Source organism: Nansenia antarctica, assembly GCF_963989245.1.
Source record: "Nansenia antarctica genome assembly, chromosome: 3".
In the NCBI taxonomy this organism is placed as follows: domain Eukaryota; kingdom Metazoa; phylum Chordata; class Actinopteri; order Argentiniformes; family Microstomatidae; genus Nansenia; species Nansenia antarctica.
This window is the reverse complement of record NC_137688.1, coordinates 24861502-24876557: the sequence shown is the minus strand read 5'-3', so window position 1 is coordinate 24876557 and position 15056 is coordinate 24861502. Positions and strand designations below refer to the sequence as shown.

At 45.0% G+C, this 15056-nt stretch overlaps 3 protein-coding genes across 4 annotated transcripts in view; all 3 read right to left on the bottom strand.

The window, feature by feature from the left end:
- Positions 1 to 3350: 3350 nt before the first annotated feature.
- Positions 3351 to 7996, bottom strand: tgfb5 (transforming growth factor, beta 5; the record flags this gene model as incomplete). The annotated part of the gene is made up of 7 exons (XM_080525811.1): positions 3351 to 3883; positions 4276 to 4429; positions 4836 to 5013; positions 5275 to 5385; positions 5586 to 5718; positions 6789 to 6952; positions 7600 to 7996. 7 exons carry the CDS (start codon positions 7994 to 7996, stop codon positions 3725 to 3727), a joined length of 1296 nt encoding a protein of 431 aa, XP_080381937.1. The 3' UTR covers positions 3351 to 3724.
- Positions 7997 to 10081: 2085 nt separating this feature from the next.
- On the bottom strand, positions 10082 to 11841 carry trmt112 (tRNA methyltransferase activator subunit 11-2). Its single transcript, XM_080526434.1, has 4 exons — positions 11628 to 11841; positions 11330 to 11431; positions 11053 to 11145; positions 10082 to 10527 (listed from the first exon to the last, which is right to left on the bottom strand). Exons 1-4 carry the CDS (start codon positions 11700 to 11702, stop codon positions 10426 to 10428), a joined length of 372 nt encoding a protein of 123 aa, XP_080382560.1. The 5' UTR covers positions 11703 to 11841; the 3' UTR covers positions 10082 to 10425.
- A 284-nt stretch (positions 11842 to 12125) lies between these two features.
- The window catches only part of atg2a (autophagy related 2A), a 35282-nt gene continuing 32351 nt past the window's right edge, over positions 12126 to 15056 (bottom strand). Inside the window, exons 39-43 of one of the 2 annotated variants that reach the window (XR_013937325.1) lie at positions 14620 to 14741; positions 14314 to 14468; positions 13922 to 14077; positions 13173 to 13780; positions 12126 to 13141 (exon numbers count right to left, since the gene is read on the bottom strand). Coding sequence is in view for 1 of the 2 variants with exons in the window: in XM_080525037.1 (XP_080381163.1) it covers positions 13544 to 13780; positions 13922 to 14077; positions 14314 to 14468; positions 14620 to 14741 (670 nt within the window). In the remaining variant the exon portion in view is untranslated. Of the gene's footprint in view, positions 13781 to 13921; positions 14078 to 14313; positions 14469 to 14619; positions 14742 to 15056 lie in introns of both variants that reach the window. The other variant, XM_080525037.1, reaches the window with a different exon arrangement.

Below are 15056 nucleotides of genomic sequence, written 5' to 3'. Positions count from 1 at the left end.
TTATTTATTATGAATACAATGATATGGGCTTCTAAGTTGTTGTTTTCTACATTTTAAAAGCTTTGGTTAAAGATTTGATTTTGCATGGGATTTGGGATGTCCCCAGTGTTGGTTTTGCTTACAATATTGCTTGTCCCTGCGATCACTGTCCACCCTGTTATGCTGTGTTAATGTCCCTTTTAAAAGAAAACCATATTTCTCAATCACATCACTCTCATGAGGTGACATCACATCAGTGGAGGGGATTTCAAATGTGGTAAGCTGTGTGATTTTCTACCTCTTTTACCATCTGATTTTTATGTTTTTATCCAGTGAGTTTAATGTGGTTGACCATAACGTGTCCACCCTGTTATGCCTAAATATTGAGGAGATCAATCAAATTGAATAATTTCAAAAAAAGTATTTAGTGCAAATTAGATTCCTCATCAAGTATTCATGGTCATTCTAGGCATTATGCTAACACAGGCAGGCTAAAGGCTAACTTTAACTCAAAATGTCCACCCTGTTAGTGTCCACCCTGTTATGTGTCCACTCTGTTCTGGAGACACTCGCCCTATTCAACTACAGAGGGTATTCTAAATAAAATAAAATGTAGGTGCCTGAGCTCGACCACTATGTTTTTCAGCAAGCTAGATATGTCCTTTATATAATAGAACATTAAAATATAGATAAATCAACAATTTATTTTTCACAAGTTATGAAGTCCAAATGGCACCGTATTAAAAAAATGACCCTAATAACTCCGCATAACCAGTAGGTAATGTGCGTAATTAAATGAATACTCGTCGTAGAGCTACGATCGTTTCCACGGTCAAATTGACTCACGTTGAAATTGTATAAATCACTACGTTGACGTGGTTTTCTACGTACGACACGGTAAGATCAAATTTTGATCTAAGCACGTTCTATAAATGAGGCCCCTGCACAGATACAACATGCAGTCGAATATCCAGTCCCCATTCCGTTGATCTTTCATGGTGGAATGTTCTAGGCTTTGGTTGGAGGAGAGACTCTCATTGTTGTCTTTTCTAAGCATTTTGTTTTATTTCAAGGGATGAGTGAATTGGCCTCTACTGTAATGTATGAGTTTTATTTTTTACAATATTACACATATTACAATTCAAGTTGTAATTACTGAGTTAAATCTCCTCAGAATTAAAGTCCATTGACAATGATTTGTTCATTGATGCCTTCGAATTTGTTCATTAGCACAAAGACCACTTCCCTTAGTTTAAAAGAGGGCACTTGTTTGGGTTAGTTTTCGCAATGACCTGAATGACCTGAATGACCTGGATTTGGAGAGGAGAGATCCACTATGGTAGGAAATATCGCCCTCTTCTGACTGACACGTGTAAGTACAACAAACCCACTCTGCCCCAGTAAACTGTCTGCTAAGCCCCATTTCCTGTGGGTTTTTTGTTGCCTGACTTGAGCGTAGTAGATGAGAACTCCAATGAAGTTGAGTTTACCCTGTTCAGAGATCCAAATCTCTATTTATCCCAATGTCCTTTACCATATGGTTGTATAACTTAGTTTGTTTTGATGGTGTCATGTTACACTCAATACACATTTAACTTTGTGTACCCAACTGGTCTTGATTCCAATTTTAGTCATGATTTAGATTTTTTTTCCCCCTTGTATTCCAGTCCAAACCTACAATACCTTTGATCAACTTGTAATACAGAAAGACGTTGTGATTCTGATGGGAACAGCATGGGTGTTACACTATACACACACACACACACACACACACCCCCACCCCCTCTCAAGGACACTCAGACACACACTCAGACATTCAGAGTAGCGTTGCTGTGGGATAAGTGCAGGTTGGATATAGTAAGGGGTAGTTAAGGGAAAAGGACTTACAGATGCTGGGTGAGTTTACAGGGTTGGGGGTGGGGGAATCTGACCACAGCTCCCTGCAGTGACACCCCTTGTGTCCTCCAGTCCCCCCCTCACTGGACAGGGACAGGCAGGGTCCCTGTCACAGCTTCCAGGGACCTAGGTGGGGGATGGGGGGCATTAACAAGGGTACACTAAACTATGGGGGGCTTTAACAAGGGTACATTACACTATGGGGGGCTTTAATAAGGGTACACTAAACTCTGGGGGGCTTTAACAAGGGTACACTACACTATGGGGGGCTTTAACAAGGGTACACTACACTATGGGGGGCTTTAACAAGGGTACACTACACTCTGATTGTCCAACCATAGCCCCTACCATTTAAATACAGATACCTGTGTTGATCTGAAAGGATGTGATAGGTCTAAGTCTAAAAAAGATTGGGGTTTAAATTCCACCCAGCCTATCAGTGAGCCAGGATCATTTACTATGACCTCAAATGTCCTTAGGAAGGTTTTTGTTTCTGAGTAGGGCCACAGACAGATTAAATATGTCCTAAAAACACCTTGGTGCTTAGGTTTATTCACTAGACAGAGACCCTCTGTCAACCACACAAGCACACAGATGAACATTCATTTCATACTGAGCTCTCTCTCTCTCTCTCACACACACAAACCGCTGACATACCAGAGGGACTACATTTAAATGTGCGCCCTCGGGAGACTCTATTTAGAGTTTCTAGACATTCTATCAAAAGTGGGAAATGTGGACCTCCGTGCATGTCTAGCGATAGCGCTTGTTCCAACAACAATGATATGACACCGAGATACACATTTACGAAACGGCTTTGTAAATCAATTCACATTTAGAAATGCACACATATGATTACAGCGACGTAGGAAGGCCTGATGGTTACAAATCTGCTAAGCCCGTAAAAATTGCACCACCGAAGCTGATATGTTCCAAATACGTTTCTATCATACCACGTTAACTTTCAAAGCTTCTCTTTTTTTTCTCCCTCTCTCCTCTCCTCCCACCACAAACCCTGAACCCCAAACGTTTAAATCTGGCGTTCCCTGAGTGGTCGGTGTCTGGAAATCTTTCACATCCTGTTTACGCCGGCAGAATTCAGCCTCGCACCGCAGAGAGCTGGCAGGGGCCACAGCATGGACACAGCTCCTCTCTCTCTCTCTCTCTCTCTCTCTCTCTCTCTCTCTCTCTCTCTCTCTCTCTGCTTCTCTCCTACCTCTGCTTCTCTACTACCTCTCCCTACTCACTCCCTCTCTTTTTTTTCTCTCTCTCTCTCTCTCTCTCTCTCTCTCTCTCTCTCTCTCTCTCAGATGACAGAAGGTTACTGTTAATGCTCAAATCAACATCCTTCTCCTTCAGTAAACACATATCGAGGCATAATATGATTTATGTGGAGCTTCAGAACTGTACCTTTCAGCTTGGTAGGTAGAAGTCAGATATTCTTATTTAACAAGCACACAAAATGGCATTTTTCATTCCAAAAAAACCTTTAATATAATTATTTTTTGTGTTATACTTGTTTAATAAAGCTGTTTCACTGTATAAGTGGATGTGATATTTACAGTATCCCAAAAAAATAAAAAAATCCACTGCTGGAGACATGCCAGTGGAATCTTAAAATCTAACTTAACCTAACCTGTACCAGACTGCAAAAGGCTACTGAGGGCAGGGGTACGACATGGGTAAAATGAATGTTTGGATACAAACAGAAACGTTCGCTTAATCCTCTTTCCTTGAGGATCAGAAAGTTGTTTGTTGTTGCGGTCAAAGTTCCACCATCCTGTTTCGCTCCTCCTTTCTCTCCACCTCCACCATTCCTCCACCCCCTCCCACGCTCCCTCGTCCCGCATCAGCGACATTTGCAGGACCTGACCACCATGTTGGAGAGCTGCTCGACGCGCGGTGTTCGGCCCATGAAGTAGACGATGGTGAGAGGCTCCAGGTCCTGGGGGACGCAGCACGGGGAGGCCGACGCCTCTGGGTTCAGCTTGTTGTACAGGGGCAGGATCTGTGTGTGTGTGTTAGAGAGAGAAAGAGAGAAAATGCTACATGAAATATCACTCTGTGTGTGTGTGTGTGTGTGTGTGTGTGAGAGAGAGAGAAAGATATATAGAGACAAAATACATATTTCTCAATGTATTTCATGCCAATAAAACACGACAAATCCCCCCCCCCCCACCCGAAAAAAACACAAAAACACAAAAAGATTCAATCGACACCAGAGACCCAGAGACCAGAGACCACTACAATTTGTGTTGTTATATGACGTTGACGCTGCGCTGGTGTGTGACCCTGACCATGCTGTTAAAAGTGTACTACAAGTGTACTGTAGCAGAGCTGTAATGAAGTGCCCAGTGTGGAGGTGACGGGCCTCTTTACGGCCCGCGGGGTGAGACGGACCATGTTGTAGTGGTTGTCGGCGCTCCAGAGGTACGGGCAGCTGCCAGCGCAGAAGTTGGCTCGGTAGCCCTTTGGCTCGTGGATCCACTTCCAGTTCAGGTCGCGGCGGAAGTCGATGTAGAGCGATCGCAAGCAGCAGCCCGAGTCTGAGTTACTGCAGCAGGGACAGAGACCAGAGAGACACAGGCGGCACGTCATGGATGAGAAACGTTTCTCACCCACCCCATGAGCCTCTAACAAAACATCCCTAACAATTCTCAGAAGTAGCGTCGATACGAACAAGGGGAAGGCTGGTGGGTTGAGGTAGAAATCAGAGGACAGGCGTAATTGTGATGCATGGCATGGAATGTGTGCTTAATACCATTTTTCTACCTCGATATCTCTACATCACATCTCTACCTCCACCAGCCTCCCCCTTGTGAGTGACTCATCACCTACTGAGATACAGGAAAAGCTACAGTCAATATATCTTAAATAAAGGACCCTGTTTTGGGAGTCTAGTGCCCACCAGGTGCCCACCAGTTGTAGACAGGGTGGTAGTAAAGGTGTGTTCAGCCTACCGGGAGCAGGTGGTCGTGTCGGCGGCCGCCCTCCTCTTGCGCGTCTTCTTCCCCGGGATGTCGAGGCGGTCGCTGGGCAGCAGGGTGAGGATGAGGTGGGGGGTCTTGGTGCTGAAATCCGTCTGGCCCTTAGGCAAGCCCGGCCTCTTCATTTGACTGAGCAGCTCGTCATCCAGGCCTGAGGAAGAGGAGGAGGGAGAGGAAGAGGAAGAGGAACAGTGTTGTGGTGAAGCAGAAAACCGTGTTAAATTACCCAGTTGTGTTCCTTGGTAAGTGAAGTTCCGTAGGCCTACTCCATATACAGGTAAATTTTTCTGCTGGAGATCATGAGATATGAGGTAAATCATTTGAAGTGTTTCCTTAAAACAAAAGAGGACACACAACAACAGGATATGATGTCAGACAGTCATACACAGGAAGTCAACGTGTCAAGCAGTACCTGCGAAGCGCGCCTCCAGCTCCTCGCTCTTGTTGGGAACAATGTTGTTTGTGGAGGGGATGAACGTGCAACAAGGACAATGAACACCCAGCTTCAATCCCAGGTTCCTCTCTGGGAGAGATGGAGAGAGCCAGGTAGAGACAGAGAGAGAGAAAGAGAGAGAGAGAAAGACAGAGAGAGAGAAGAACAGGCATATGACTTTGCATGGTATTTTCAGAGACATTTTCAGCATCATTGAACATGTCAAACTGAGTGTATGTAGGTGTGTATGTAGGTGTGTAGGTGTGTCAATGACTGGCTGATCCCCTGACCTCTGTGAGCCAACCAGTCCTTCACTGTGTCTGTGACATCTACAGACAGCCACGCCCCCTTAGCCAGCGGACGGACAGTTCGTGAGTCAATGTATCTCTGCGAGGGGCTTGTTGCATCTTCAGGCTTCAAAATCTAGACAGAGAGAGAGAGAGAGAGAGAGAGCCAGAGAGAAGAGGAGGACATTGGAGAATCTGTTCACCATTCTAGTAAACTGGGATACCTGGGGCCTCATTTATAGAAAGAACTTTGGATCAAATTTGATCTCACCCGTGGCGTACGTAGAAAACCACGTCAAAGTAGTGATTTTAAAAATGTCAACGTGAGTCAATTTGACCGTGGAAACGATCATAGCTCTATGTCAGGTCTTGACTTGACGTACGCACATTACCTACTGGTTATGCAGAGTTATTACAGGCATGTGAGCCGCACTGCCTACTGTAATTCATTCGAAGTGAAAGTGGCTCGTATTAAAATTAACAATGTTGTTATCAGCCGAGAAAATTTGTTTAATTCAAGATTTAAAGGGAACTGATGTTTATGATTGTATTTCAGTCTTCATTTATATGCCATTAGGCTATTGGATGGTGTACCGGTAATCATTCTAAATTGAGGCGTGATAAAGGCTTCAGTCGCATCCTGCCTGATGTAATCGGGGGAATTCGGGGACAAGCGTTTGCGACCGCACGTCTATTTCTGACAAAAGACAGTCGATCTCCTCCTCAGTAAAGTTTTTCTTCCTTCGTTTGTCTACCATCGTGTGAATTCGTCAAAGGTGCTGCTTAACACCTCAATCAAGCCTATTTATAGCACTTGGCTTAATTCAGTCGCTATAATTGAGCCGCTATCACAGGGCGTAAATACAAAGCTCATTCACCTGCGTTCAATTTCAAGTATATTTGTTATTTATAGACGGAAGTACGTACGACAGACGTACGCAATTTTAAACAAGCGCAGCCCGTTTTATAAATAATGCGTACGTCCATTTAGAAAAATGTGCTTACGTGCAAGTTAAAGATGACGTTCAAGTACATTTTTATAAAAGAGGCCCCTGGGATATGTAGTACAGGTGTGTGATTCCAAGGTGTAGGTAAATAAGACTTTGGGATGATATTGTATGATATTGTGATGCCTGGTACTTTGTCATATTTGTGCTGATACTGTGTGGGTAGGTAATGGTCAGATATTTTGTAATAACAGCATACCTGATAGACCTCCACTCTCTGTTCAGACGTGCGGGCCTGGGTGTTGGGTGCTCTGAAGATCCTGAACTCAGCCTTGACCAGTGTGCTGGAGTTGCGGTCGACACCGCTCACATCAAAGCCCACCACTCTGTAGTATGGGCTGGGGGGCGTGGGGTTTACTGCATCTATGGGAGCGGAAAGGGACAGGTTGACTGTCTAAATGTTTCCATAAACATATTACACATACATTATTGTATCGACAATATATCGTGAGCTTAGAATGATAAGGTTCTATCTCCATTTCGGGTAGTTCAGAGATAATGATGAGCGTCAACGTTTTTACATTCCATTATGTTTTGTGAAATGGAACCTTTGTATATGAATTACTAACTCAAACATTTCTACATTTTAAAAAATAACACCACACAGGCATTAATAAACACCTAATGGATCGGATTATGTAAAAAACTCAATTTGGACAAAAATGGAGATAGAACCTTATAATTCTAACGTCACGATATGGTGACACATTACAGAGTCACATTACAACCACCTCAAGATATCCCTCGGATAAAATGACCCTATGTTTATGATTGGTTACTAGGCTGAGGCTGAGGCAGTGCACGGTGCCTATAAACTATGTACACCAGTAAAGCAAGTGTTACCACAGCCACTGGCACAGGACTAAAGCAGTGGTTGGAGTATTAATACGCATGCGTAATTGTAATACTTTTAAAAGTGCCATAAACAACTAGCGCACAAAAGCGATCATCATATAACTCATTTTCTACCATGTGTCGATGTGTTGACGACTGATGAGTTACACACTTACTGGTGTCCGTGCGTGGCGGCAGCATGTCTATGCGCTGGACCTCTTTGGCGTAATAATCCTCCTCGCTGCTCTCCTTGTCGCACGCGGACTCGGCCTGACGCGCACGCTCTTTGAGCAGCTCCCGCGTGCTGTTGTACAGAAGCATGACCTCGGCGGGCACGTTCTCCGCCGGCGGGTTCACGGGGGGCTCCGGGGGGCTGCGGATACGGAGTTTGCTGAGGATCTGGCCGCGCACGGCCTCGATGCGCTTGGACTTCTGGTCGTCCAGGTTGAAGGACTGACAGGTGGAGAGCCCCTCGGCGGAGGCCGCCAGCCTGAGCAGCAGCAGGGCGACGTGAGTGAGCCACATCGTCCGATGCTGAGGGTGACGAGGGTGAACGGGTTCACAAGGCTCCATGCACAACTCTGTCCCAGCTTCTCTGACCTCGTCTGGCGCGGTGTCCCGTTCAGTCCAATGCGCGCTGCTGAGCACTTGTGCCCCGTGCCAATCCCAGTCAGATGGTTTTCGAAAAAATCTCAGTATAAAAGTTCTAAGTTGTCTCGAAATTCTTGAGACGTGAAGTATTTTTTAAAATGTACAATAGTCATCTTCAATAGTTCAAAGATTTCGTAGACAAAGGCAATAACTAGAATTGAGCAGCTCAGCCCATGTCGTATATTTCTGATCAAGCTCGATTAAATTATTTGGAAAGTGTACTTATTTTTTCCGCATATTGGAGCCATTCTGAGCATATAAAAAGTAATTGTCCATAGGCTACACGTTCCCTTATTTCGATCTAAAACACATCTAAAGGACACGGTAATTATGAACGAATTATCTAATCACACAGGGTTTGCTTAAATCTGGAAAATATCTCGAATTCTGAGATATATTAAAATGACCATGGTGGTCTACTCTAATTCTTTAACATAATTAACATTACTGAAAATAGTATTACATAACCAAGTTCAAATATAATTCCCTATGGAAGAAGTAATTGTACCACTTAAAATCCTCCTTCAGAAACGTTTATATCATAGTCCAAGTCCAAGTCCAAGTCCAAAGTGAACTTTAGTACAATTCCATCCTTAAAAACATAATCCTTCCAGAATCTTCAGATGAGAAGATTTAGGAAAATATTGCGGAAAAGTCTTTCATTCCTCAGCATGAAAAAATAATCCAGAGCTCTAGGATAGTAACTTCGGTTTGCTACTCCAAAATATGAGGCAAGTACGGGTGTGTGTGCGTCTGTGTTTGTGTGTGTGAGAGTGAGAGAGAGAGAGAGAGAGAGAGAGAGAGAGAGAGAGAGAGAGAGAGAGAGAGAGAGATTGTATGTGAGAGGTGGTGGGTGGAGTGCCACCAAAGTGATGGGTGTGACCATTATGTAGGTATCTCCCTCTCATCCTCTCTCTCACCACAAGAATGTTTGTACCCATCTCTCCTCAGGTAAGTTTCCTGTTAGAACATATCACAGCACAATTAGTGACTGACGTCAGTTAATGCAAACTTAGTTTTGGAAAGCAAAATACTGAAGGATAAAATAAAGATTCAGAGTTTCCTTCTCATTTTTGGACTGGCCTTCAGTTCACTTCCTCTTCTGGGTATGTTCATGTCTGTGGCTGTGTGTATGCATGTACTACATAAATGTAGGTAATTTGCCCATGCCCTATATTTGATAAAATCTTTTAATTTTCACATGTACATATAATAAATGAGTCTCCCAGTTAGTGGGCTCTCTCCGCCCTGTCTCTATCTCCCCTGCCTTCTCTCTCTTCTCTTCCTAGTCTCATTGTTAATTACAGCTCAGGAGCTCCACGACCGTTAATCTGTCAAGGGAGGATTTTTATTGCTGCTCTTTTGCCATCCCATTATGCCGTTATTATAGTTTGGGCTGCAGAGCTGTAATTGCAGTAAGTAGAAGGGATAGGTACTACAGAGGGAAAGAGAGAGAGAGACACAGGCAGCCTCCAGGCTTGTGGTCAAGGCCCCTGTTTTTTTCTCTCTCCTCCTGGCAAGCTTTCTAAAAATGATAACACTGCATGGGAACAAACATGCTCTTGTTTCGACACGACTTAATACCGTGCCCCAGACGGTGTGTTGCCCACCGCCCCCCCCCCCCACCCTTCTCTTGCGCAGAGGGAAATGTGCCTACGTGGATATGGGGTGTTTGGCAACAGCTACTGCAACTGACCTGGGGGCGTTTGGTTCAAAGAGGGCCCTGGTGGTTGGTTGTGGTATTACAAAGTGTGGGTTCAAAAATACTTCCTAAAAAACAACTTAGCTCTGGTGCTTTTCCCCTTTTCCTCAACCCAAACACAGGCACAGCAGCACTGCCACGTCATCTGGCTCTCAGCAACTTCCCTCCCCTGAGACGACACACTGAGGGATAGGGTTATGTTAATGACCACATCTTGGCATAATTTACCTTTCTTTTATGACAGTATATTTGTCTGTAGATGATGTATTATCCAGGTTACGAAATTACAGGGCAACGTGTTTAGGTTACCTAGGAAACCAAGGAGATGTGATTTTATTGCAAAAATGCAGCCAAACCTTTACAAAAATAAATAAAACAAAAAATCACCTTGGCTTGCACAGATATACTGGACAATGTGGGAACATTCCGATCCGTTCTGGGTTTTCTGTTCTGAAACACCCATGGTACTATATAAACAATCCAACACAGTTTAGCATTTCTTCTCATACAGTCTCAACCAGAGTCCAGTTTTCCCTCGTTTCAAATGCCGGCAGTCCCACACAAGGAACAGTAGTGACGCCAGGGTGGGTAACAGAATACTGGTGTACGTCTCATGTGTAAGAGGCCATGGCGGTGCCCCTGCACCCCTCTATGCCTCGTCGTCGTTCAGCAGCATGTTGGGGACCCCTCGGGAGATGGGGAACTCACGGCCAGACTCCGGGCACTGAAGACACCCCTCAATCACCTCCACCTGGACAGAGGAGGGACACGTTAGTCCAGCTGGACAGAGGAGGGACACACGTTAGTCCACCTCACCTGTGATCACCTGTGTATGTCAGATGTTTGGGTCATGGAATAAGAAAAGACTGTTTTTTTACATAGAAAAAGAGTGGACGTGGAAGTAGTGCCGTTTTCTAGCAGCAAGAAAATTAAACTACTAATTAAATCTACTTTTCTACAGAAGTATGGCTAATCATCACATTCCATCAAATGGATATCAACTATGGCAAGATAAAAATGTTTACAAACTGTACATGCTGTCCGTCTATCATACAAACTGCAGCAATAAGTCCAACAAATAAGTGACTAGTGGTCCTTGAGGGCAGAATTGAATAGCGGTATATCTCTTGTGTTTCTAATCAGACACCAAATAGTTGAAACAACTGACATTAAAATAAGTGTCAGGAAGAAAGGACAACAAGGACATGAAGGTATGGAGCTGTTCTGCTGAACGGGATTAGAGCAGTGATGACCAGCAGCAGACAGCAGTTAATACCTCCAGCAGCACCCTGTGCACTTTACGCAGGAACTCTTCATTCTTGTCATAATCAGACATCAGCTCAACAGGTAAGTCCTGCAAGTGACCAAGCTGAAAGGAGAAAAGATCATAGTGTGTTATGATGATGTATTATCTGTTAGGACTGTCATCAAACAATGTTAGTTCCTAAATTCAAACTTATGGGAATGCAGTTTTAATGGTGTCACCACATTTATATTCTTATCTAGCTATTGCAACTGGCCAACTGGCTGCGAGAGGGCAAACGGACACTCACCCCCTCTGCCGCCTGAACCAGCGCGGTCCACTCCAGCTTCGGGATCATTCGGCTCACGAATTTAGGGTTGAACTCCACCTCGTTGACTTTCACCTCCGTGGCCTGGGCACAGTGGGCAGGATGAAACGCAGTCTCATCCACCATATCAAACCTACACAGCTAGCTGAGACACAGCTAGGCAAAGTGGTTGGCAAACCAGAATGCTCCACAGAGCTCCATGCATTAGTTTGCGCCGGTGTAAGAGAAGTGATTCATTTATACAATGTTGGAATTCTTAAATCAACAAAACATAACATACCTTGATGACAAGGGGGTATCCTTTGGTCACCCCTTTAACGTGCGAGGTCAACATGTTGTGCGTCAGAAGTTTCATCTTTACAATTCAACGAATTCCGCTTATACAGTGTGAAAGTGACAGGCTGACAGCACTTCGATCTGAGTGGCGATGGATATTTGTATTGATCAAAAATGTGTCTCAGCTACTAACAAACAAGGAAATCACGTTGTTGCGATTACATGTGTACCGGAAGTATCTTTGGTGCACCCGTGAATTGAGTCCTCCGTGCATAGACGTTCTTTTAATGTTCCTGGATTTTTCCCCACTAAATGATCAGTTATATTTCTGTACCATACATTTGATCACGTGCCATTGTAAATGTTGTCTTCATCAATACACTTTAAGCTACGTGATCTAGACCTCCTTAATCTCCACCCTTTTGTTAAAAATGCACAAAAACACAATTATGTTTTTTTTTATATTTACGTTTTATTTTTTTGTATTAATTGTTGTTGCTTGGTATTATACAGGTCATTCGTACAGCTCATTATGATATAGTAAATAGTAATTACACACAGAGGTGTGACAAATACAATCCACCTGTCACCCTCACAAGATACGACTAACCCACAAACATGCATAAAACCACACACTCTCTTTCTCTCTCACACACGCACACGCACAATGAATACATCCCTTAAATGTATTGAACAAAAGCTAAAAAAGTAAAACGTTAACCACAAAGCCCCGTTTTCCTTCTTAACCTCCAGAATTTCATCCCAAGACTAGATTATTTTGAAAGTATGATAACTAATAGTAGTATTTGTATAATATAATTAGAAAAATACAAATAATAATAAAAAAAAGAAATAGCAGGAAGGCAACTAATGAGACAAGTCAAGCACGTTTCGTTGAGTGGAGCCAGACTGGTACAACTCCTGCTCTGACAAAACACTGAACGCAAGCAGACATGGGAAGACAAAAGCACCGTAAAGCATTAACAACACCATGGAAAGCCTTCCGATGTAGAGGGGAAGGGTAGAGGAGAGAGGTTCTAGGACTATAGGACATAACAGATAACCCCGTAACAACCGGGTTCCGAGGCTGAATTTTTTCCCCCATGACATTTATTAGAACCAGGCCTGATTGGTTAGTCATATGGTCAGCTGGTCAAACTGGAAGGAATATTCAGATATGTATATAGGATTAGGAAGGCAGTAAAACCAGTTAAAACAAGGGCAGACTGACAGGGCAACCCGACGTTGAACAAGCTTATGGCACGAAGAACAACACTGGTGATGCAGAGGGCTGGGACTGGACAATCACAGAGTTGTTAACCTCCGTCAGGCTCCAAAAGCAAAGGCCACTTCGTTGGGAGTCTCTCTCCACCACCCTCACCATCCGACCCCTGTAAGTGTTGAACTAGACCGTTATGTATGCAGAGTATGACCTAGAGAAGAACATGTCGTCTACAGAAGACTGCGAGAGCTACCGATGAGCCAGGGGTTCCATCCCCACTAGTCGACCGCAGACACCTTGGGGTGGAGGCCCTGTGCCAGCAGACACCTTGGGGTGGAGGCCCTCCGTCAGCGGTGACGACAGAGACAAAGTGAGAGTGACAGTGATATGTTTGCATACTGGAAAAGGTAGAAACGTCTGCGTCATGTATGTACTGCTGAAAGAAGAGCGAGCGAGGGCTCTGTTTGATTGCATTGGAGAAAAGAAGAACACATCTGAATCTCCTACCTACAGTCACATGAGACACTGGATGTCAATCGCTGCAGTAGTTAGTCAGTTTTCTTTTTTTTCTTTTTGTTTTTGGATTAAAACTCAGTCACATTTTCCTCACACGCACATATCCACACATTCACTCACTCACTCACTCACTCCCTTCATCTGTTCATCTGTTCATCTTCCCCCCCCCCCCCCCAAAGTGATCACTCTTGGCCATCTTCAGTGCGCCATTTTAAGAAGTCCTCCTTCCGTGCGTCTGGCTTGATCTGGTTCCGCATGCCACCGAGGAGGTTGGAGGTCGCCTCGGAGGCCACTATCAGGGGACGGACCACGGTGGGCGGGATCTGCCGCAGGACTCCACCTACGGCGCCGGGTAGACCCTTCTGTTCGTGCCCTCGAGACGCCACGTCACACAGAGTCTGAGCCGTGTCAATCACCCCCTGGGAGTCGGAACACAGAACATGGAGGAGAGGGGGTGAGTAGGTGTTGTCTGTTCGCTAGGTGTTTTGTTAGGAAGTGTTTTAAAAAAAATAAAATAATAATGACTGACTGACTGTCTGGGTGACCAGTCGTACACCTACCTCTCTGACGGTGTCGTAGGCCTTAGCCACGCCCTCTCTGAGGTCGGCAGGCTGGTGGGCGCGGCGGGGCCGGGAGGTGGGGGGGCGGCCCTCTGTGATGAAGCGGTTCAGCGGGGGCGTCGGGGACAGGATGTCATAGACCGTCTCTGCTGTGGCCTGGGGGGGGGGGGGGGGCAGGAGGATTACAACTGTAGGCCAATAAAGAAACATCCTAACAATGCCTAAACGTCAATGACTTCTAGAGTTCTACCTCTCTGGCATGTGCTAGTCTTGTTTCAGAGTTCTACCTCTCTGGCATGTGCTAGTCTTGTCTAGAGTTCTTACACGGCCAGGGTCCATACATTTGAAACACAGTATCAGTCTTATGGCTGGGTAGGTGGTCCGGCCCGTACCTGTATGGCCTGCACCAGTCTGTTGCTGAGCTCCAGAGCTGCGGAGGCAGTGGAGGTGCCGAAGGACGCTGCCCCCCGCTGGAGGCCCCGGATAATGCGGCCGTCCCGCCTGTACTGCTCTATGGGCATCCAGAACAAATCTCTGACTCCGTGGACTAGAGAGAGAGAGAGAGAGGAGGGGGGGAGGGGATAGAGGGAGTTAGACTGATGAGGTTGACCACCCAGTTCCAGTAAAAGGTTGGTTATGAGGAAAAACTAAATCCCAACAACGACAAACGTCTGTCAACATTCACTTCCTCCACTTACAGAGCTGCACCACCGAGTGCATGGGGCCTACACCTCCCAGAATGCCCGGCAGCTGGTTCTTCCTGATGTCTGTGAGCCACTCAGTGACAGCGTACTGAATCACCTTATCTACCCCTAGAAGTCTGGGGAGGAGGAGGGGCGAGAGTCAAGTTATGAAAGAGTGTGACTGAAGCTCCAGCTTTAGGAACAGTCTTCAGTGGTTACAGTTACTGGATATTCAAAAGCAGGGGCTTTGGACCCAATTATGCCATATTTAAACAGGACTAAACATATTTAAACAAGACTAAACATATTTAAACAAGACTAAACATATTCCCAGAGGATGTATACATGAGAAAACCCAATAGAGGCCGAGACAGACAGAGAGACAGACAGACAGACACAGACAGACAGACAGAGAGACAGACAGACAGAGAGGGAGAGAGAGAGACAGACAG